This window comes from Saccopteryx leptura, chromosome 3, assembly GCF_036850995.1.
Source record: "Saccopteryx leptura isolate mSacLep1 chromosome 3, mSacLep1_pri_phased_curated, whole genome shotgun sequence".
Classification (NCBI taxonomy): Eukaryota; Metazoa; Chordata; class Mammalia; order Chiroptera; family Emballonuridae; genus Saccopteryx; species Saccopteryx leptura.
Window position 1 is genome coordinate 283783059 of NC_089505.1, and position 23829 is coordinate 283806887.

General features: G+C 43.7%; 1 protein-coding gene across 10 annotated transcripts in view; it reads right to left on the reverse strand.

The window, feature by feature from the left end:
• BIRC6 (baculoviral IAP repeat containing 6) overlaps positions 1-18290 on the reverse strand; it is a 238151-nt gene extending 219861 nt beyond the window's left edge. For 6 of the 10 annotated variants that reach the window (XM_066378557.1, XM_066378563.1, XM_066378562.1 and 3 more), the window contains exon 1: positions 17846-18278. In XM_066378557.1, the coding sequence (XP_066234654.1) occupies positions 17846-18170 (325 nt within the window). In that variant the 5' untranslated portion in view covers positions 18171-18278. Of the gene's footprint in view, positions 1-17845 lie in introns of all 10 variants that reach the window. The other 4 variants (XM_066378565.1, XM_066378558.1, XM_066378564.1 and 1 more) reach the window with 2 other exon arrangements.
• Between the last annotated feature and the right edge of the window lie 5539 nt (positions 18291-23829).

Below are 23829 nucleotides of genomic sequence, written 5' to 3' on the forward strand. Positions count from 1 at the left end.
GAAATCAGTATTAAAAAGTGGCCTACTATTCCATTCAAGATGGCAGCATAGGTAAACACGGTACTCAAATCCTCCCTCAACCACATCAAAATTATATACAACCACCATCACTCAGAACAGCATGAAATCTAACTGAACAGAAGTCCTATAACTAAAGATATAAAGAAGCCACACTGAGACTGGCAGAAGAGGGCACAGACATGGAACAGGCTGGTCTCAAACCCACATGTGCCAGTAGCTAAAACTCAGGAGACATCTCTGCAATACAGAGATCTCCATGAGGAGTGTGGGTCCCAACCCAACACCAAGCCCTCCAGCCCAAGGTTCCAGCGCCAGTAAGAGAAGTCCCCATAACTTCTGGCTATGAAAATCAAGAAAATGGTCCTGGCCAGTTGGCTCAGCGGTAGAGCACTGGCCCAGCATGTGGAAGTCCCGGGTTTGATTCCGGTCAGGGCACACAGAAGTGCCTATCTGCTTCTCCACCCTTCCCCCTCTCCTTCCTCTCTATCTCTCTCTTCCCCGCCTGCAGCCAAAACTATTGTAGCAAAATTGACCCGGGCACTGAGGATGGCTCCATGGCCTCCGCCTCAGGCACTAGAATGGCTCTGGCCACAAAGGAACAATGCCCCAGATGGGCAGAGCAATGCCCCAGATGGGCAGAGCATTACCCCTTGTTGGCATGCTGGGTGGTTCCAAGTCGGGTGCATGTGGGAGTCTGTCTGACTGCCTCCCCTTCTAACTTCGGAAAAACACAACAACAAAAAATCAAGAGATTGTGGCTCAGTAAGATGGAGGGTGGCTGGAGTCTCAGGCATTCCTTAAAGGACTATGCATAAACATGCTTGTTCAGTTGCTCTGAGTGTCAGTATTGGGACAGCAGCTTAAAAGGCACTGTATTGGGAAGAACTGAATTGTCTGACTTTGAGACAGGTTCACCTGGGCAGCTTTCTCTCAGATATAAGTACTGGCAGAGGCCGTTGTTCCTTTGCTGAGACCTCCTCTCACAGTGCTGGCAAGTGGGCACCATATCTGAGTCTCCATCAAGCTGGTTCATACCGTTTGCCTTGCCCTGGTGATTCCCTGGGACCCAGCCAACGCAGTTTAGGGGACCAAAGGAGCCATATCCAGTGGCTTTTCCATACAAACGGCCAAAGTCCATGGTACAGATTTACCTAAAATTTCTCAAAGGTTCACAAACTCCAAACAAGCAGCATTTGACCTCAGCATGCCTTGTACTTCTTGCTAAGTGGTCCCAGTCTTGCGCTAGGGGCAGCTGGCCTCAGTTCATAGCTTGGCCTCCCCCGAGTACCTCCACGCCCAGGACAAGAACCAGCCATTGGCAGATAGCTATGTAGCTCAAACTAAGGAAGGAAGCCCGGCCTGAACCAAGAAGCTTCAAGGACATTTTATGTTTTAGGCCACGTGTTCAGAGAGATTTTGTAAAGGACACTTTTGTAATTGTATGACTTGTACTGTTACTGTAATGTACTTCATTCTCTGCATTAGAATGCCTGTGGTGTAGATATCAAAGAAAGCAAAAGGGGTAAAATGTTTGCCAAATAATTTTGTAAATATCATTTTTATACTTGTGTGTGATTTAACAATGAGGGGTAGGCAACACCAGCTAAAAATGGTCAATGAAGTTATGGATTGCCTTCCTGCTTGGGAAGGGCTATTATTTTGCTAATGGAGAGGTTTTCATACTAGAAAGTTTGAAAGAAGGAAGAACAAAATCAGAGTCACACACCCCCATTCTATTCACTGAGGAGGAAGAAAAGCAATGGGGAACACAGAAGGGAAGGGAAATCTAAACAGCCCCTTCCTCTCCCCTTTTCTTAAAAGTTTTAAGACCTTAATGGGTGATTTCCAATGCTTATTCTCCAGCATCATTTAAACCTCCTCCCATCCTGAAATCATGTGATTGATGTGTGAACCTCTAGACAAAGAGATCATGAGACCCTTGTATGTAAACTTGTGTCCTGTAAAGGGTATATAAGGTGTAAGAAATCTAATTTCGGGAAGCACGTGTCTTTGGAGCCACAAGCCCCACGTGCTCCGCTGGCTTTTTAATAAATTCTCTTTTCCTCTTATAAAGTTATCTGAGTGTCTATCCTCCACTGGGTCACTTTCCTACAACAAAACCAGGTGGCCCCAAGCAGGAACAGGAAGCAGCTGATCTTAACCTACATCTCCCCAAAGGGCAAATATCCAGCACACCCAATAGACAGCCTCAGACCAGGCAGGAGCACCACTAAGCCACTACCACAACTGACGCATTCAAGGGGCAAACTCATCAGGATCAGAGCCCCACCGAAGGGAGTCCTGCTCCATAGAGTTGGCCCCTGAACAGCAGATCTTGCACTGTAGTTGCAGCCAATCCATGCAGCTGATCGGCCTGGGGTTAAATCCCTCCTACTGATATGCCAACAGCAATCAAGAATCTACTACAACAGACAGGTGCACACAGTCCACATGGGGAAAGCACCCTGACTGCTCAGCGTGGGTGACCAGAAGGCTGTACCATAGAGCCCTACAGGACACCAACTACATAAGACCAGTCTACCAAGACTGGGAGACATAGTAGCTCTACCTAGCTCTACCAAATACACAGAAACACAGAGAGGCAGCCAAAATAAGGAGACAAAAATTCATGTTCCAAATGAAAGAACAGAAAAAACTCCAGAAACAGAACTTAATAAAATGGAGACAACCAATCTACCAGATGCAGAGTTCAAAACAGTGATTATAAGAATGCTCAATGAACTTAGGGAGAAAGCAGATGTACTTAGTGAGAACTTCAATAAAGAGAAAACAAAATGTAGAAAACAAAAAAGAACAAGTCAGAAATAAAGAATACATTAACTGAAATGAAGACTACATGATAATGACTAAACAGTAGAGTAGATGAAGCAAAGGATCAAATCAGTGATTCGGAAGATAAGGAAGCACAAAACACCTAACCAGAACAGCAAAATGAAAAGAATCCCCCCAAAACGGTTTAAGAAGCCTCTGGGACAACTTCAAGTGTATCAACATTCACACAGGGATGACAAAAGGAGAAGAGAGAGAGTAAGAAATTGAAATCTTAATTAAAGAAACAAAGATAGAATACTTCCCTAACCTGGTGAAGGAAATAGACACACAAGTCCAGAAAGTGCATAAAATCCCAAACAAGATTAACCCAAAGAAGGCCACACAAGACACATAATTAAAATGCCAAAGATTAAAGACAAAGAGATAATCTTAAAAGCAGCAAGAGAAAAGCAGAGCTCCCATAAGACTGTCAGCTGATTTCTCAACAGAAACTTTACAGGTCAGAAGGGATTGGCAAGAAATACTCAAAGTGATAAAAAGCAAGGACTGACAACCAAGATTACTCTACCCTGCAAAGCTATCATTTACAATCGAAACATAGATAAAGAGCTTCCCAGACAAGAAAAGCTAAAGGAGTTCATCACCAAACCAGTATTACAAGAAATATTAAAGCATCTTCTTTAAGAAGAAAAAATAAATTAAAAAAAATAAATAAAATGGCAATAAATACATATCTATCAACAATTACTTTAAATGCAAATGGATTAAGTGCTTCAATCAAAAGACATATATTGGTTGAATGAATAACAAAACAAGACCCTTACATATGTTATGTACAAGAGACTCACTTCAGATGGAAAGACACAAACAAACTGAAAGGAAAAAGATGGAAAAGACATTTCATTGAAATAGAAATAACACAAAAAAACAGCTGGGGTAGCAATGATTATACCAGACAAAATAGGCTTTAAAACAAAGGCTATAACAAGACCCAAAAAAGAACCCAACAATTCCACTTCTGGAGGGTGGTATTTATCCAAAGAAACCAAAACACCAAATTGAAAAGACATGTATATCAATTTGTTCGCTGCAGTATTATTTATAGTAGCAAAAATATGGAAGCAACCTAGATGTCCATCAATAAGCACAAAGACAACAAGGGCAAAAAAGTGGGAAATGCAATTTAAAAAATCTGCAACCACCGTATAAGAAGCACCCAGTTTTTAGACCCCATTTTTTTCGGGAAAGGGTGCGTCTTACACACGGGGAAATATGGTATGTATAGTGTCAGATGGGTACTAGATTTACAGAGGATCACTTTGTAAGTTATATACAGTACGTGTCTAATGACTGGGTTGTACACATGAAACTGATAGCACTGTACATCGCTGTCACTAAAAAATAATTTTTAAAAAAATTACATACTGGAAAATTCCATTTCAATGACATTCTAGAAAAGACAAATCTAGTAGTATGGGGAACAGATTAAGGACTGCTAAAGGCTAGTGGGGGTGGTAACTAAAAAAGGGGAACTTTTTCAGGCATTTCAACTACTCTATATTCTGATTTTGGTAGTAGTTACAAGAATCTATGCATGTATTATGAGTACAAAAAAAACAAGCCATTTTATGGTCTAGTCATTAAAATTTATTTTAAAATATATAAAAGAATAAAGACATGGGAAAACATTCACAATACACTATTAAATAAGTAAAGGAGGACAAGTAGTTCATAAAATGCTATATTATTACAATCTAAATTTTATAAAAATATATTAAACAATAGAAAAAAAACAAAAAAATTGTTACGCACTAAATGCTAACATAGGCCATCTCCAGGTAATGAAATCATGGATAAATACTCTTTCCCTTTCCTCTCTGATGTTCTACAATAAGGTAAGTTACTTTTAAAGTAAAAATTTTCAGACCCTGGCCAGTTGGCTCAGTGGTAGAGTGGTCAACCTGGTATATGGACGTCCCAGGTTTGATGCCTGGTCAGGGCATACAAGAGAAATGACCATTGGCTTTTCCCTCCCACCACTCCCCTCCTCCCCTCCTCTCTCTCTCTCTCTCTTTCTCTCCCCTTCTCCTTCTCCTCCTCCTCCTCCTGCAACCATGGCTCAATTCAAGCACATTGGCCCTAGACACAGGATGGCTTGTGGAGCCTCCGTCTCAGGCACTAAAAATAGCTCAGTTGCAAGCATGGCCCCAGATGGGCAGAGCATCAGCCCCAGACAGAGATTGCCAGGTGGATCCTGGTCAGAGCGGGAGTCTATCTGCCCTCTTCTCCCTTAAAAAAATATTTTGGGGGGTCCTGAGAGCAGGAGGAGATTACTCTCAGGGCCCCCTATCCTGAGCTGGAGGAGGCAGAACCCCCAGGACCTGAGTCTCTGAGCCCTGCCTCCCCCACACAGTCCTACCTTAAATCACAGCAAATCCACTTCCATTCTTTGTGGCCTTCAACCAGTAGTAACAACAACAACAAAAAAAATTTTTTTCATCCCCCCCAAAAGGAAACTGTGTTTTTTAAAATCAGTTATCATGGCCCTGGCTGGTTGGCTCAGTGGTAGAGCGTCGGCCTAGCGTGCAGGAGTCCTGGGTTCGATTCCTGGCCAGGGCACACAGGAGAAGCGCCCATCTGCTTCTCCACCCCTCCCCCTCTCCTTCTTCTCTGTCTCTCTCTTCCCCTCCCGCAGCCAAGGCTCCATTGGAGCAGAGTTGGCCCGGGCGCTGAGGATGGCTCTGTGGCCTCTGCCTCAGGCGCTAGAATGGCTCTGGTTGCAACAGAGCAACACCCCAGATGGGCAGAGCATCGCCCCCTGGTGGGCATGCCAGGTGGATCCCGGTTGGGCGCATGTGGGAGTCTGTCTGACTGCCTCCCCGTTTCTGGCTTCAGAAAATACAAAAAAGAAAAAAAAAATTAGTTATCATTTCTAATACCCAATTTAAGAAAGTCAGCTCTTTAACAATGCACTATCTGTGTGAAGTACTACACCACTTGTGAAAGTCTCATCAGAAATATATATATTATCTCTGAAAATTGACATAACAAAATGTAAAATTCCATTTCCACCAAGGTAACATCGATTTCTATTTTTAAAATAGTCTATTATCACATACTATCTACAAACATCAAGGTCAAGAAAGAAGGTACAGCCTGACCAGGAGGTGGCGCAGTGGATAGAGCATCAGAATGGGATGCAGAGGACCCAGGTTCGAAACCCGGAAGTCGCTGGCTTGAGTGCAGACTCATCTGGTTTAAACACAGCTCACCAGCTTGAGCCCAAGGTCGCTGGCTTGAGCAAGGGGTCACTTGGTCTGCTGTAGCTCCCCAGGTCAAGGCACATATAAGAAAGCAATCAATGAACAAATAAAGGAGTCACAACAAAAAACTGATGCTTCTCATCTCTCTCTCTTTCTGTCTGTCCCTATCTATCCCTCTCTCTGTCTCTGTCACATACAAAAAAAAGAGGGTACAAAATTAATGTAAGTTTTTTTGTTTGTTTGTTTGTTGTATTTTTCTGAAGTTGGAAACGGGAAGGCAGTCAGACAGACTCCCGCATGCACCCGACAGGGATCCACCTGGCATGCCCACCGGGGGCAATGCTCTGCCCATCTGGGGTGTTGCTCTGTTGCAATCAGAGCCATTCTAGTGCCTGAGGCAGAGGCCATGGAGTCATCCTCAGCGCCCGGGCCAACTTTGCTCCAATGGAGCCTCAGCTGCGGGAGGGAAAGAGAGAGACAGAGAGGAAGGAGAGGGGGAGGGGTGGAGAAGCAGATGGGCGCTTCTCCTGTGTGCCCTGGCTGGGAATTGAACCCGGACTCCTGCACGCCAGGCCAACGCTCTACCACTGAGCCAACCAGCCAGGGCAATGTAAGGTTTTTATGAAGTATGTAAAATACAACTAAAGTAACCAAAAAGTAAAATCACTTAACAAAAGTTGTATTATATTAATTACTAAATGAGTATTCCTGTAAAACAGAACTTGTTGCAAAACAAAGTAAGTATGGGAAAGTCCATGGCTAGGGCCAAGAATAAAGGAATAAAGTGTAACAAATGGATAAAATGTAATGTAAGTACAGAGTTGTTGGAGGCAGGAGAATCAACATCTACGTAAGCATCAAAGACATTTACCAAAAGATACAGAATTATTCCTCACATAGCCTACATTTTAAGTCAGTCATAGTCAAATTCCATCTAAACATGATGAGACTCTATCTAGCTGTTTTGCATACTACAGTAACAGGTCATTAGAAACCTCTCCTGGCCAGGGACCCTGCCATCTCACATCCCTGGGCTCACTCCTCAATCGAGTGCCACCTTAGAGACCTGCCAGACCACACAGCACCAGTTTATCCACCATCATTTTGAACCAGCTCTAATTTCTTACAGTATTTATCACCAACTGACATGGTTTGCGTGAGTGTGTGTGCATGTGCTACATCTCTTCTCATTAAACTATGAGCTCTAGGAAAGAAAGGACTTCGTTAACTGCTGTTTCACCAATGCTTGACAAAAATGTTTATGAATAAATTATTTTCTATAGTTTTGAAGAACTTTTTAATATATTAAAATAAACTATAAGTGGTAAAATGCAGAGTTATCATATTTTTAATACAACATGTAACTAAGACATTTTAGGTATGAAACTAGTGATCTAGTACAGATAACCCCCAGCCATCTCTGCCCTCCCTCACCCCTTTTCTCCTCTTCTCCTTCTGCCCCCAGTATGAGGTCACTGTCCTAGGCCATAGTGGTATTTTTATGGAAAGGTATCAGAGCACTCAGTGGAAAAAAAAATTAAAAAATAAAATAAATCAACCAAAACTGAATTACAGTAGGAACGGAAAAAACAGAAATTGTTGATATATCCTTTCATATATCCCTGCTCTTACAAGCATTATTTCATTATATATTCACTAAATACAGTATAAAATATAATGAGATAGGTTTTATTAGCAGAAAACTAACATGGGAAGTTTTTCTTACAAAAAAATATATTAAGACAAAACAGTTATTAATTAGTTCAAACAAAACCTCTAACAAAATCCAAGCATATCAGGTATTGTAAATGTAATTGTCAGGGGTTCTTGTTAAAGTGTGAACCTGTAAACTCAGCTGCATATTACAATCGCCTAGCATGCTCAAGAAAAAAAAAGTATGCCTAGGCTCCACTCCAGACCACTTAAGTCAGACTATGAGGGCTCAGAGTATTTTTTAAAAGCTCCCCTCATGGCCTGACCAGGCAGTGGCGCAGTGGATAGAGCGTCGGACTGGGATGCAGAAGGACTCAGGTTCGAGACCCCGAGGTCGCCAGCTTGAGCATAGACTCATCTGGTTTGAGCAAAAAGCTCACCAGCTTGGCCCTGGCCGGTTGGCTCAGCGGTAGAGCGTCGGCCTAGCGTGCGGAGGACCCGGGTTCGATTCCTGGCCAGGGCACACAGGAGAAGCGCCCATTTGCTTCTCCACCCCTCCGCCGCGCTTTCCTCTCTGTCTCTCTCTTCCCCTCCCGCAGCCGAGGCTCCATTGGAGCGGGGATGGCCCGGGCGCTGGGGATGGCTCTGTGGCCTCTGCCTCAGGCGCTAGAGTGGCTCTGGTCGCAACATGGCGACGACCAGGATGGGCAGAGCACCGCCCCCTGGTGGGCAGAGCATCGCCCCATGGTGGGCGTGCCGGGTGGATCCCGGTCGGGCGCATGCGGGAGTCTGTCTGACTGTCTCTCCCTGTTTCCAGCTTCAGAAAAAAAATTTAAAAAAAAAAAATTAAAAAAAAAAAAAAAAAAAAAAAAAGCTCACCAGCTTGGACCCAAGGTCGCTGGCTCGAGCAAGGGGTTACTCGGTCTGCTGAAGGCCCGCGGTCAAGGCACATATGAGAAAGCAATCAATGAACAACTAAGGTGTCACAACGAAAAACTGATGATTGATGCTTCTCATCTCTCTCTGTTCCTGTCTGTCTGTCCCTCTCTATCCCTCTCTCTGACTCTCTCTGTCCCTGTAAAAAAAAATAAATAAAATAAAACTCCCCTGATGATTATAATGAGCAACCTAGGCTGAGAACCACTGTCCTGTGCCATCTCCCCAGTCTTCTCTCTCCCCCCTACTCCATAAATCAGAGTAATAGTAGAAGAAAAAAATCACAAATAAATATCATTTCCTCTTAAAATAAGCATAATATTTACCTCCTCTAAAATACATCCCTGACTTGACAACTCAAACTAGAACGAGTTAGTTCTTTTTAGGAGCACTGCCCTTGTCACAAATTGTTTTATATAGCAATTACTTTATTCCCTTTGTTATTTGTATATCCATTATCTCCTCTCTATATTTCTTCCTTTTTATTATTTGTACCTCTCTTATCTCCTCTTCTATAACCAAGGAGTTTATCTTGAGTTTTTTGTATACCACAAATTTTTTAAGTTCTACGATTTACAAAGAATTTCTCCCTTCATTTTCTTATCAGATAGTAAAAAATTCTGGGAAAGAATTACTAGTCCATTTAAAGATAGTAAGTCAGAGAAGGTTTCTTGCCAAAGGCACAAAAGGCATAAGATTGTGAGCAGTAGGTAGGTATCAGAGGGATATTTCCCACCCACCTCACCACTGTTCTTACCTACTTTATTACAGAAATCTATTATTGTTAATATCAGGAGTCGGGAACCTATGGCTCGTGAGCCAGATGTGGCTCTTTTGATAGCTGCATCTGCCTCGCAGACAAATCTTTAATAAAAATAATAATGTTAAAAATGTAAAACATTCTCATGTATTACAATCTATCCATTTCCTACCGCTCATGTTCATGGTTATAGGTGGCTGGAGCCAATCACAGCTGTCCGCCGGGACAACACCAAATTTTTATTGGATAATGAGTAACGTACACAGTTCGCTGTATGGCTCTCATGGAATTACATTTTAAAATATGTGGCATTCATGGCTCTTTCAGCCAAAAAAGTTCTGACCCCTGGTTTATATACTATCTACAGCTATAGCCAACATTCCTAAGTACAGTTACAACTACAGATCTCCAGTTAAACAAAGACATGGTAATACACACAAATTTACCTCTGCTCCCTCCCAAGCTCCCAATGCAAAGACAAGGAAGAGATAAAGAGGACATTAACCAAACCACAAAGACAAGAACAAGAGGGGAGATGGTAACAACATTTGTGAAGTTGAAGGACAGATGGAAGAGTATTAATGGACTTGTTCCCATTAAAACCTCAAAGCTAAGCCAGCCAGAAGGGAGTTGTCCTGTTAACTGATACTAAAAATGTAGCTCCTATGTTAACAGGGCCCTAGACTTTTTACGTAAACTGGGAGTTCTTGTACTACTTTAAAATATGGGAGCTAAGGGTCAGGATAACTAAGCCCAAGATTCTCATGCTATATCCCATCACCCCTTTCTTCATGCTTTACATTGTAATGCCAAACTGCTTGTAACTTATTACCAAATTCACATCTCTACACTTGCTCATGCTGTTCCCTCTAACTCCTTTTCTTTCAAGTCTCAGTTGAAGTGTCACCTCTCTTTTTCGTTATTGATTTGAGAGAGAGGGACAGAGAGAGGGAGAGAGGGAGGGAGGTAAGGAGGAAGGGAAAAGGGTGGGGGAGGAAGGGAAGAGGAAAGGGGAGGAAAAGAAAAGGAGGGAGAGGGAAGGGGCAGGGAAGGAGGAGGGGAGGAGAGGAAAGGGAGAGAAGATGGAAGGGGGAGAGGGGGAGAGGAAAGGAGGAGGGAAGAAGAGGGAAGAGGGAGGAAGAGGGGGAGAGGGGAAGAGAAAGAAGGGAGAGGGAGGAGGGGGGAGGGAGAGGGAGAAGGGAGGGAGGAAGGGAGAGGGCGGCGAGGGAGAGGAGGGGAAGAAAGAGGGGAAGAAAGAGAGAAAACCATCAATTTGTTGTTCCATTTATTTGTGCATTCATTGGTATTCTTTTTTTTTTTTTAACATTACTTTATTAACATTTACTTTATAATATTTTTAGAGAGACACAGGACATCAATCTGTCCCTGTATGTGCCCTGACCAGGAATCAAACTGGAAACCTCTGTTTCAGGATGATGATCTAATCAACAGAGCCATCGATCTGTCCAGGACCATTGGTTGATTCTTGTATGTGCCCTGACTGAAGATCTAACTGGCAACCCTGGTGTATCAGGATGATGCTCTAACCAACTGAGCAACCAGGCCCAGGGCTTGAGGTATCACCTCTGCATTTTGGGGAGAGCAGATTTCAAATTCTCTTGTTACCTCAGACTACAGGTGGTGGCACAGTGGATAAAGCACTGACCTAGAATGCTGTGGTCCCCAGTTCGAAACTTCAAGGTCAGCTTGAGCACAGGCTTGCCAGCTTGACTGCGGGGTCGCTGACTTGAGCCCAAAGATGACTGGCTTGAGCAAGGAGTTAGTGGCTCACCTTGAGCCCCCTGGTCAAGGCACATATGAGAAGAAATCAATGAACTAAAGTCAAGCAACTGCAAGTTGATGCTTCTCATCACTCTCCACTCTCTCTCAAAAAAAAACAAAAATAAATTTTTTAATTATTCTTATTACCTCAAAATGACACTTGTTGAACTGGACAATGTAATTAAAAGCACCAATACAAAATTTTATTGAATGCTCTGGTAGGTGTGTCATGCAGTGTCTACACATATGAGTTTGCTTAATCTTTCCAATAACCCAATGAGTAAGGTATTAATTTTGAAGTGCAGAGAGAGGTTAAGCACCTTACCTCAGGGCACAGCTACTATGTGGTGAATCACAGATTGGAACTCAGTCTTGTACCAGAGCCAGTATCTTTAACCACTGATGAGGCTTTCTCTATAAATGCCAGTGCCTTCCCAATCTATATTCCCAAATCTTGAAGCATCAACCCTGAATTTTCAAATGCTTCTGGAAGTCTCTACTTGGATGTCCTTCAAACCTCAAAATTAACACAACTGAAATCAGTATCTTCCTCTTGCTTCCCAGCCTTTTCCAACAAAAGCTACTCACCATACTGTCTTGTATAGTAGTCCCCCCTTATGCAGAGGAATACATTCTAAGATCCCCAACTGATGCCTGAAAGCACAGATAGTACCTAACCCTATGTATACTGTTTTTTCTATGCATACATACTTATGATACAGTATAATTTGTAAATTAGGCACAGAAAAAAATTAGCAACAATAACTAAAAATAAAATAGAACAATTATAATAAACTGTAGTAAAAGTTATATGAATGTGGTACCTCAGCAAACCAACACAAATTATTTTTTCCTTCTTCAATTTCAGATAGAAGATTCATTCTTACCAGATGCATAATTAGCATGATTATTTCTTTCCTTAAGTCATTAAACACTGTTGAACATTAAATTGTTTGAACATTAAACCCACTGTTCTAAGCACTTTAGATGTATTAACACTAAATTTTCAAGAGCTGCATATTACAATCCTCACTATTGGTACCATTATCATTCCATTTTGCAAAAGGGAACACTGGAACAGAAATGTTAAGTAATTTGGTCAAGGCTACAGAGTTAAATTGGGGAAAACAAAAAAACAAACAGAAACTAGGGCTTTACTCCAAGCCATCTTGTCTCCAAAACCAGGCTCATACTAACTGATATGCAAAATTGCAGGAACAAAGAGCTAAAGAGAGGGACATATCTAGTAATATAAATAAATGGTCACGTGGTATATGTAGTTATTTTTATTTTTTTAAATTCAAAGTCCACAAATAAGCATATAAAAAGATGTTCAACATCATATTAGGGAACTGCAAATTAAAACAATGAGATAGCACTACACACCTCTTAAAATGGCCACAATTCAAAACACTGGAAAACAGCAAATGCTGATGAGGATGTGGAGCAACAGGAATTCTCATTCACTGCTGCTGGAATGCAAAATAGTACAGCAGCTTTGGAAAACAGTTTGGCAGTTTTCTTACTAAACTAAACATAAGCCTACCATATGATCCAGCAGTCATGCTCCTTGGTATTTACACAAATGAAATAATTATGTCACTCAAAATCCTGCAAACAAATATTTACAGCACCTTAATCATAACTGCCACAACCTGGAAGCAACCAAGATGTCCTTCAGTAGGTGAATATTAGATAAACTGTGGTACATCAAAAAAAAAAATCTGTAGTACATCCAGATGACAGAATATTTTTCAGCACTAAAAAGATGTTAACTATTGAGCCATGAAAAGACACGGAGGAAATGTAAATTCATTATTACTAAGTGAAAGAACCAAACTGAAAAGGCTACATACTATACTGTATGAGTCCAAATATTTAACATTTTACAGAGACAGTGAAAAGATCAGTGGTTGCCACAGCAATGGGAGAGGAAGGGGTAACAGGGAGAGCAAGGAGGACTTTTAGAACAGTGAAAACTTTTCTGTATGACATGTTGGATATATTTGTTAAAACCCATAGACTGTACAACTCCAAAAGTGAAACCTAATGTAAAAAATGGACTTTGGATGAATAATGATGTATTAATGCACATTCATTGATTCTATCAAATGCACCATTGTGGTACTAGATAGTAACAGTGAAGAGGGTTGTGTGTGCATGCATGGGGTCAGGGGGAATATGGGAACCTGCTACTTCTGCTCAGTTTTACTATGAATTTAAAACTGCTCTTGAAAAAAATCTATTGAAGGCCCTGGCAGGTGGCTCAGTGGCTAGAGCATCAGCCCAGTGTATGGACGTCCCAGGTTCAATCCCAGTCAGGGCACACAGGAGAAGCAACCATCTGCTTCTCCACCCTCCATCTCCCCCTTCACTCCCTCTTCCCTTCCCACAGCCAGTGGCTCGATTGATTCAAGCATGGCCCTGGGAACTGGGGATAGCTCCCTTACAGCATATCAGCCTCAGGCACTAAAAATAGCTCAGTACTCAAGCATCGGCCTCACGTGGGGTTGCCAGGTGGATCCCAGTCAGGGCACATGTGGGAGTCTGCCCATCTCCCCTCCTCTTGCCTAAAAAAAAAAACCTATTTAAGAAGCCCTGGCCAGGCAGCTCAGTAGGTTAGTGTCATTTTGATACCAAGATTGTGGGTTCAATTTCCAGTCAAAGCACATACAAGGCTCAACCAACAAACTGATGTTTTCCTCTCTCTCCCTCTTTCTCTTCCTTTGTCTCTCTCTCTCTGCCCCTCCCTGCCTCCCTTCCCCTCTAAAACCAATAAACTTTTTTAAAAAATTTTAAGACTTTATTCATTTTAGAGAGGAAGAGAGAGGGAGAAGTGGGGAAGAAGCACAAAGCATCAACTCTCATATGTGCTTTGACTGGGCAAGTTCAGGTTTTGAACCTGCAAATTCAGCATTCCAGTTCAATGCTTTATCCACTGCACCACCACAGGTCAGGCTAAAATCAATAAACTTTTTTAAAAAGGAAAAAAAAGCTAAAGAAGATTTTTATTTAGCAGTTAGTATGTAAGTAAGCATCCACTTACCATACACATTAGTTTACACCAAATCAAAAATATTAATATTTTGTATTAGGCATCCTGAGGAAGAGATATAAACAAGCAGAAAAAGTTTCTTTCTTCCCCCCTCCCAGAGAGAGAAAGAGAGGGAGGAAGGGAGAGATGAGAAGCATCAACTTGTTGCAGCACTTATTGATTGGGGAGAGGGGCCTCCAGCTGAGCCGGTGACCACTACCTCAAGCCAGCAACCAAGAGCTTCAAGCCAGAGATCTTTGGGCTCAAGCCAGTGATCATGGGGTCGGGTCTATGATCGGATGCTCAAGCCAAAACCCTGTGCTCAAGCAGGTGAGCCCGCACTCAAGCTAGCAACCTCAGGTTTTCAGAATCTGGGTCCTCCGCGTCCCAGGTCGATGCTTCTCCACCCCTCCCTCCTTCCTCTCTGTCTCTCTCTTCCCCTCTCGCAGTCAGGGCTCCACTGGAGCAAAGATGGCCCGGGCGCTGGGGATGGCTCCTTGGCCTCTGCCCCAGGCGCTAGAGTGGCTCTGGTCGTGGCAGAGCGACGCCCCGGAGGGGGCAGAGCATCGCCCCCTGGTAGGCAGAGCCTCGCCCCTGGTGGGCGTGCCGGGTGGATCCCGGTCGGGCGCATGCAGTAGTCTGTCTGTCTCTCCGTTTCCAGCTTCAGAAAAAATAAAAATTAAAAAATTAAAAAATTAAAAAAAAACTGCACTTCTCACATATAAAAACATTTCACAATTTGCCCATTGTCTGTTTCAAACTTTTTCTGTAATATTTTATTTTGTTTACACAAGTCCTATATCTTTTAAATTACATATTCCATGCTCAATGTAGGGGAATCTGCCATTGTATCCAATCCCATACTTTTCTAATCAACAAATCCCAACTAAATCATCCCGAATCAGTGCTAGGTTTTATGCATCTACCTTTACACTTATATTATGCACCTATAACCCTCCCCTTTAATAATCTACCATTAGAGTGACTTTTTTCCCCTTTTATGAACAGGCACATGCATAAATGTTCAATTTCCCCAACCACTTATAACAAATTCTAGCATATTTAAATAAGGCTTCCTGATATAAAATTCCGTGAAATGCCTGACCAGGTGGTGGAGCAGTGGACACAGCGTCAGACTGGGATGCAGAGGATCCAGGTTCAAGACCCCAAGGTTGCCAGCTTGAGCACAGGCTTATCTGATTTGAGCAAAAGCTCACCAGCTTGGACCCGAGGTCGCTGGCTTGAGCAAGGGGTTATTCAGTCTGCTGAAGGCCCACGGTCAAGGCACATATGAGAAAGCAATCAATGAACAACTAAGGTGTTCAACGAAAAACTAATGATTGATGCTTCTCATCTCTCTCCGTTCCTGTCTGTCTGTCCCTGTCTATCCCTCTCTCTGACTCTCTGTCCATGTAAAAAAAAAAAAATTCCGTGAAACTTCTCTTCTATAGAAAACATTTTAAGATTTTTGTTAATATGGCTTTTTATAAATATCCATATACATATACTATGATACCACTTACCAGGTATTCAAAGTTTAAAATTATTAAAGACAATATTGGATATTGTTTAAAGATGCAAGCATAGCCTCAGGTGGTAGCACAGTGGATAGAGCAATGACCTGGGACTTCTGAAGGCCTAGGTTCAAAACCCTGAGGTCTCCAGGGCTCATCCCCCTTGACTGCAGGCTCACTAGCTTTAGCATGGGATTATAGACATAATCCCATGGTCGCTGGCTTGAACCCAAGGTCACTGGCTTGAGCAAGGGGTCACTGGCTCGGCTGGAGCCCCACCCAAGGCACATATGAGTACTGACAGACGAACAACTAAGAGTGCTGCAACTATGAGTTGATGCGTGTCATTTCCCTTCCTGTCTGTCTCGCTCTCTCAAGAAATAAAAATTAAAAGATACAAGCATATACTAAAAAGCATCAAGACATGTATGAAAATGATAAAACCAAATTTAAGACAATATTCATGGAAGAGGGAGGTGAGGAAGGGACACAGAGGAAGCTTCAACTCTGTTTTATTTCATAAATTGAGTGGGAGATACATCATAATTATTCTTTATATCTTCTTCAATTTGAAATATTTTAAAGTTAGTTTAGGAGGCTATCCAATTACTAATGATTATCTCCCTATACAAGCTGTTATGTCCAAGGTGCAGTAACTGCTCATTGCTACATCTAGGACATCCCTCCTGCTCCCTAAGCCAAGAAAGGAAAACTTACAAGCCTACAACACAAAGTTTTCTCTTAGACATATCTTAGATATGTCACATGTTTATATTCCATAGCTATAAACAGTCCATTTCTTTCAGAACTCTGATATCAACAAAAATTAAATCTTATTTTATCTTTATATCTCTAAATTGCCAGTTACTTAAGTTCTTATTACACAGTAAACTAAAATAACGACCTTTCCTAATTTGTCTATGTTAAAATATAAGTGAATTGGCAGACCACGTAACTACTCCTACTTGGCTAAATGCACAGTCGTATATATTATAAATCTGTGCATAAGTCTAACTCACTCATATATCCTCACTTTTCAATCTCAACTTATAAATCTAAATTAAGTCACTCATTAACCCGCAACTGAAATGTCATCTCAGCCAGGGCAATTCCAAAACACTCCACTCCCGCTCACTGAGCGGTCACCTGGTGCAGACTAAAAGTCCGTCCCTGGACCAAGGTGTACACCACCCCGAACTGCTCTCCTTCGCTGAGACTCAGACAAACCTCCAAATCCCAACTTTCTGCTCACTACGGTAGAACAACTAGAGAGGGTGTGAAGTTTCACCTCATTACGAACCAAAAGAAATCTACATTTCATACACCGCAGGTTCTGAGTTTCTCGTCACACTGGGGGGTAGAAGTTGGGAGTCCAGAGTTAGGGGAGAAGGTCTAGTCTTCTATGGAGTTCGCCAGAGTCCTAAAGTCGTCGACGGAACAGTTCAGGCTGCTAACCCGCCTACTTCCTTCTCTACCCCCACTCCAAGAACCCCACCCCGACCCCATTCCCACTCCCACCCGGGGCACGAAGCCCGCGGCACATCCCAACACCTGCAGGTCTCAGGAACAGCCGGGGAGCCACTTCGATCCTCAAGAAGGGAGAGCTTGGGTGCCGGCTCGGACGCTCGCCTTCGGCCACTAGCCTCTCTTCTGGACCAACCCTTCGACCTTTCCTCCCTCTCAGCAGGGTGAAGGCAATACCGACACATTCTCCAGAACCTACCCGGAGGTCTGGTTTCTCCAGGACCGAGACCCGAGGCCTCCTCACCTCTCCCAGAGGACCAACCTACACCGGACGTTCAAGGCCCGAAAGGCAACTCCCACCACTCCCTAACTCGCCCGTCTTTCCTTCCCGGCTGCAGCACAGAAAAAGCCAAGTCCCACGGACCTCTTCCATCTGCTTCCGGGCCCCCCTGCACAGCCAGGCCTGAGCCCCCAGCCCTGCCCTCCCGCCACCAAGCTCCCGTTACGCTGCTTCCCTCCCCGGGAGGCCGAGCCCCGGGACTGGGCGGCTTCCTTCCCCGGCATCCTGCGGGCCCGGCTCCTCCCGCAGCGGACCCAGCCCCGGCCCGGCGTGCCGCACACTCACCACTGAGCGCCGAGGCCTGCAGGGTGGCCCCCGAAGTGCCGTCGATGACTTTGATGGTCCCGCGACTGGTGACCGCCAGGATGGCGTTGAGCGCCGGGTGGTAGGAAAGGCTGTGCAGCCCCTCCGCGTCGCAGCGCATGCAGCCGTCCCTCAGCACCAGCCACTCCGAGACCCCGGCCGCTCCCGCCCCCGCCGCCGAGGAGCAGCCCAGGCCCGAGGCCGCCGCAGCCGCAGCCGCCATCTTCCGGCCTGCGCTCAGCACAATCACACTGGGAAGCGGCTCAGTGACAGTCCCGGGAGGTGCACCACCACCGCCAGTCACCATCCGGGGCCAGGGGGCAAGCGGAGCGCGTTAACCGGAAGTGAAGTCAAGCGCCGGCACGCACGCGGGACGTCGGACGCGCGCCCGGAGGGGCAAGCTGGGGGAGGCTGCCTGAGGAGGGGGCAAGAGAGGCGGGCCGGGGGCGAGAGGCGGAGGGATGGAGCATGCGCGGGAGGGCTCGCGCGTGCCACGCGCCGCTGGTCTGGCTAGCTCGGCGTCCGCAACGTCCCAGATTCTTTGAGGCCTGGGAGTGGCCGCTGCCTGAGCTCCACCCAGCGTGGGACTCCTGGCGAGGGGAGGTTGGGCTTTTATGTATTTCCGCTGGGCGCGACCGGGTCCCGGGCCACCTGAGACGCCCTGAGACCCTTTGCTGCAGTTCCAGCTGTGCCCGCACAGTTCCTGGCACTGGCTGTGGCCGTAAGGGGACCTCCGGGTTGGACCACGGCTCTAATCAGAGAATAAACAGTCTGAAAAACCTCTGGTCTGGCCTAACGACCTCCCCAAACCCGTTCCTGTTACAACGCCCCTTCCCCCGTCACCGAATCTTTTTGTTGAACAAAACTGCCAGATAAGAGGTGCTGGGAGCATATAATTAAGTCTAGTTTTTCTATTCACATTCCAAACAACTAGAATTATGTGAATTGTTAATAGGTGTGTGTGGGTGTTGTGGGGACTCGAGTCAAGTAAATTTATCAATCATCGCCTTTGGAGAATAACTACATTTTTTTTACGTTTAATTTTGAAATAATTATTAGATTAATAATTGGGAATATAGTACAGACTTCTGTGGTCTGCCTCCCCAAAACGCACAACCCCTATCTATGAGAAAAACATTGGATAGACCCAAATTGAAGGATATTCCATAAAATACCTGATCAGTATTTCTCGAAGATAGAACAGAGGACAGCTTACCCAGTTTGCCCCAACACATAATACATAATTTTACAAAAACAGATTTAACATTTATATTATGTGATGTGTTTAGTTCTATGTCATTTTATCAGTGCAATCAAGATACAAAACTATATTTTGGGATTATTATGTTATCTTGGAAAGCCTCATTCTCTTTTCCTTAAAATTCAAAGTGCTATTGTGAGAATAATCATTTGTAAAATGTGTAGAATAACATCTGACATACAGTAGGTGTTCAATAAAAGTAATGAAATTTCATTGCATTCCCCCATTCCTACAGATATCCTTCAAGAAATCTTCATGGATTATTCCAACTACAGTGGTTTTTAGATACGAGCACACCAACATACTTTTTTTTTTTTTTTGGTATTTTTCTGAGGTTGGAAATGGGGAGGCAGTTAGACTCCCGCATGCGCCCGACCGGGATCTACCTGGCATGCCCACCAGGGGGCGATGTTCCGCCCATCTGGGGCCTTGCTCTGTTGTGACCAGAGCCATTCTAGCGCCTGAGGCAGAGGCCACAAAGCCATCCTCAGCTCCCGGGCTATCTCTGCTCCAATGGAGCCCTGGCTGCGGGAGGGGAAGAGAGAGACAGAGAGGAAGGAGAGAGGGAGGGGTGGAGAAGCAGATGGGCGCTTCTCCTGTGTGCCCTGGCCGGGAATCGAACCCAGGACTCCCGCATGCCAGGCCGACGCTCTACCACTGAGCCAACCGGCCAGGGCCCCAACATACTTTTTTTTTTTTTTTTTTTTGTATTTTTCTGAAGCTGGAAACGGGGATTGACAGTCAGACAGACTCCCGCATGCGCCCGACCAGGATCCACTTGGCACGCCCACCAGGGGCGACGCTCTGCCCACCAGAGGGCAATGCTCTGCCCCTCCGGGGGTGTCGCTCTGCCGCGACCAGAGCCACTCTAGCGCCTGGGACAGAGGCCAAGGAGCCATCCCCAGCGCCCGGGCCATCTTTGCTCCAATGGAGCCTTGGCTGCGGGAGGGGAAGAGAGAGACAGAGAGGAAGAGGGGGGGGGTGGAGAAGCAAATGGGCGCTTCTCCTATGTGCCCTGGCAGGGAATCGAACCCGGGTCCCCCGCACGCCAGGCCGCGCTCTACCGCTGAGCCAACTGGCCAGGGCCCCAACATACTTTTTTAAGATATGAGCTGCAACTCGGTCTGTGTTTTTGTTTGAGATCCGAGCAAAATTCTGAGATGAGTCGTGATTTGAGAAGCTGCTGCTTCAGCACTTTTTTTTTTCCCAGCACTTTTTAATGACACTTGTTTGTCACATTTCCATAACATTTTAAAAGGCAGGCAAAAGAAAACCTCTTTGGATAGATTTTTATTCAAAAGTCCTGCAAGTGAAAGTGCCGAAAGTGCAGCCAAAAAGGCAAAAACAGGTGATGATTAAATGAAAAATATGTAATTTTTTGTTTGTTTTATTTTTATTTATTTATTTTTTTTTTTTTGCTTTTTCTGAAGCTGGAAACGGGGAGAGACAGTCAGACAGACTCCTGCATGCACCTGACCGGGATCCACCCAGCACGCCCACCAGGGGCGATGCTCTGCCCACCAGGGGGCGATGCTCTGCCCCTCTGGGGGGGGGGGGTCGCTCTGCCGCGACCAGAGCCACTCTAGCGCCTGGGGCAGAGGCCAAGGAGCCATCCCCAGCGCCCGGGCCATCTTTGCTCCACTGGAGCCTTGGCTGCGGGAGGGGAAGAGAGAGACAGAGAGGAAGGAGGGGGTGGGGGTGGAGAAGCAAATGGGCGCTTCTCCTATGTGCCCTGGCCAGGAATCGAACCCTGGTCCCCCACACGCCAGGCTGACGCTCTACCGCTGAGCCAACCGGCCAGGGCCAAAATATGTAATGTTAAGCTTAAGTTAAGTTTAAAGTTAAGAAAGTGCATTTTTTTTACGATTAAGTTTTTGTGGTTTCATTTTAAGTAAAGAAAGTGCAGTTTTAGTTTTGTTTAAAGTAAAGAAAATACAGTTTTAGTTTACATGTAGTGTTAAGAAAGTGCAGTTTTAGGTTACATGTCTATACAGTGCCTGCATCCCTTCCTCCCTCCCTCCTCCTCTGCCATTCACCTCTGTTAGCCGCACTCATCTGTCTCCAAGGTAAGAATACAGTACTAAATAACACTTTTTTCTTTTATTTCATATATTTTGTTATGCATTGATAAAGTATACATGTGTGTTTCTTAATTAAAAATGTGTCTTTTTTGGCCTGACCAGGCAGTGGCACAGTGGATAGAGCGTCGGACTGGGATGCCGAGGACCCAAGTTCAAGACCCCGAGGTCGCCGGCTTGAGCGCGGGCTCATCTGGTTTGAGCAAAGCTCACCAGCTTGGACCCAATGTTGCTGGCTCGAGCAAGGGGTTACTTGGTCTACTGAAGGACCGCGGTCAAGGCACATATGAGAAAGCACCTCAGTGAACAACTAATGATTGATGCTTCTCATCTCTCCTTTCCTGTCTGTCTGTCCCTGTCCCTCTCTCTGACTCTCTCTCTGTCTCTGTAAAAAAACAAACAAAAACATGTCTTTTTTCATAATTTAGGATGGTTTGGGGATGTTTCACAGATTAAATCTATTTCAGTTATTTTAAATGGGAGAGATTTGGTTGATATACGAGTTGACTGACTTACGAGCTCGGTTAAATAACGAATTAAACCCGTATCTCAAGGTACCACTGTACATCTTAAGCCTGTTTATTTGTATGCAAAATTGTATTTATATAATCTATATATTCATTCCACTCTGGAATGAATATGCCATTTTTATCTGCTTTGGGAGGCAACATATAACAAAAAGGAAAAATACTAGTAATAAAGTCTACTGAGTATCTAATTTTGAGTCGCTGTGGCTTCATTTATCTATGAACTTAGGCAAGCCACTATACATTCTGAAAATTTTTCACCAAGTGTCAAGTAGAAATGATAATTTTATCATTTCTTACCTGCATAGGTTTGTTAAAAAAGTGCATGTAAAGTGCTTGTAAACTGTAAAAATGTAAACACAGAGAGGTTAAATGGCTTGTCCAAGGTCTCACAGCTTCTGAGGAAAGAACAGCAAGCTAGTTTGAACTTAGGCAGTTTGATGCCAGAACCCATACTCAAAACTTCAGTGCCTTCCTGAAACCTGTATAATTTTGTTAGCCAGAGTCACCCCAATAAATTGAATTTTTTAAAAATTAAAAAACAAAACATAAATACTGTCAGGTAAAGGAGTGCAAATAATCAAATTTAAATGTAACTGGGGGTATCTTTCTAAAACAGTTTTTTAAATTGCAGGACATATACACAAACTGTAAAAACTGCCATTTCAAAGCTTTTTTTTTTCTTTCATGACCCATTTGGGCCAAACTTGAACATTAATCTGAAAGGATCTCCTTAACAGGCCTCAAGTGCAAATCAAGCCCCTCCTCTAATTGGTAGAGAAAACAAACTAGGAACCTGAACTTTAATGTTGTATTATAGTGAAAGAACTGAGGCATAGAGGAATATATCTGTTAGCTTGCGTAACTTTTTTATTTCTTTTTTTTTATTGGGGAAGTTTTTTCTTTATATAAATTTAGGCTACTTTCATCTATAAACCAGCAATTACCCAGATGATGTTCTGAAATAAAACACTTCCATAGTCAAAGAAATTTGGGAAACAACTCCCTTTATATTTCCCCTCTTGAAAGATTTATAATACACATGAACAAATCCAAATCTCTGAGTCCCCCTATGGGAAAGAATTCTATTTAACTCCCTTTAACAACTTTTTACAAACTCTTATTACCATAGAATTGTGCAAAACAAATGTTTCAAAGAGCATGCTAGTATAACCTGTTGTGTGTGAATATGTATTTTTGAGTATTTGCTGAGACCTCAAAGACTGTTTCAGAACCCAAGTTAAGTAAGGTTCCTTGATTTAAAGTGATTATAAAAATGAAACTAGGCAAGAGTGGGTAAAGTTCAACAGCAATTGTGTTGTTGATGACCTTCTGTACATAGAGTTGAGAGCGAACACTCCTAATGCTGAAAACGTACGGATTTTCATGGCTGGTCAATTTTGAAGCAATGGCCTTTCGAGGGGCTACAGCCAAACCATTTGGGCATAGGTGGTGTTCACTAAAGGAAGTACAAATTCCCACTGACAGTCTCTTAAAAGAGGAATTTGCTGGAATCAAAAGTGTGGATTCAGAAAGCAGGCCTGATTGACATAGGAAAAGCATTTGACAAAATCTAACATCTGTTCAAGGAAAAAAACTCTCAGCAAACTAAAAATAGAAATTCCCTCAACTTGATAAAAAAAACATTTACCAAAATAACACTACAACTGCTCTGACCAGATAGCTCAGTTAGTTAGAGCTTTGTCCCAAAGCAAAGAGGCTGCTGGTTTGATTCCCAGTCAGGGCACATACAGGAACAGATTGATGTTCCTGTCTCTCTGTCTCTTAAAAATCTCTTTTTCTCTCTCTAAAGTCAATCAATACATAAAAAATTTTAATAAAATAATTTTAAAAAACAACTAACAGCATACTATGGTTAAAAAATTGAATGCTTTCGCTCTAAAACCAGGGGAAAGACAAGGACATCCATTCTCACTACTCCTTTTCAACATGGTACTGGAAGTTGTGGAACTTAAGGGAAGTCACTGCACAAGGCAAGAAAAAGAAATAATAAGGAGAGAAAGAGAGCAGTTTCTCACCCCTACACCTCTCTTTCCCTTGTGCAACCTGATAGTAGGAAACCAGTCTCTAGGAGGAGGA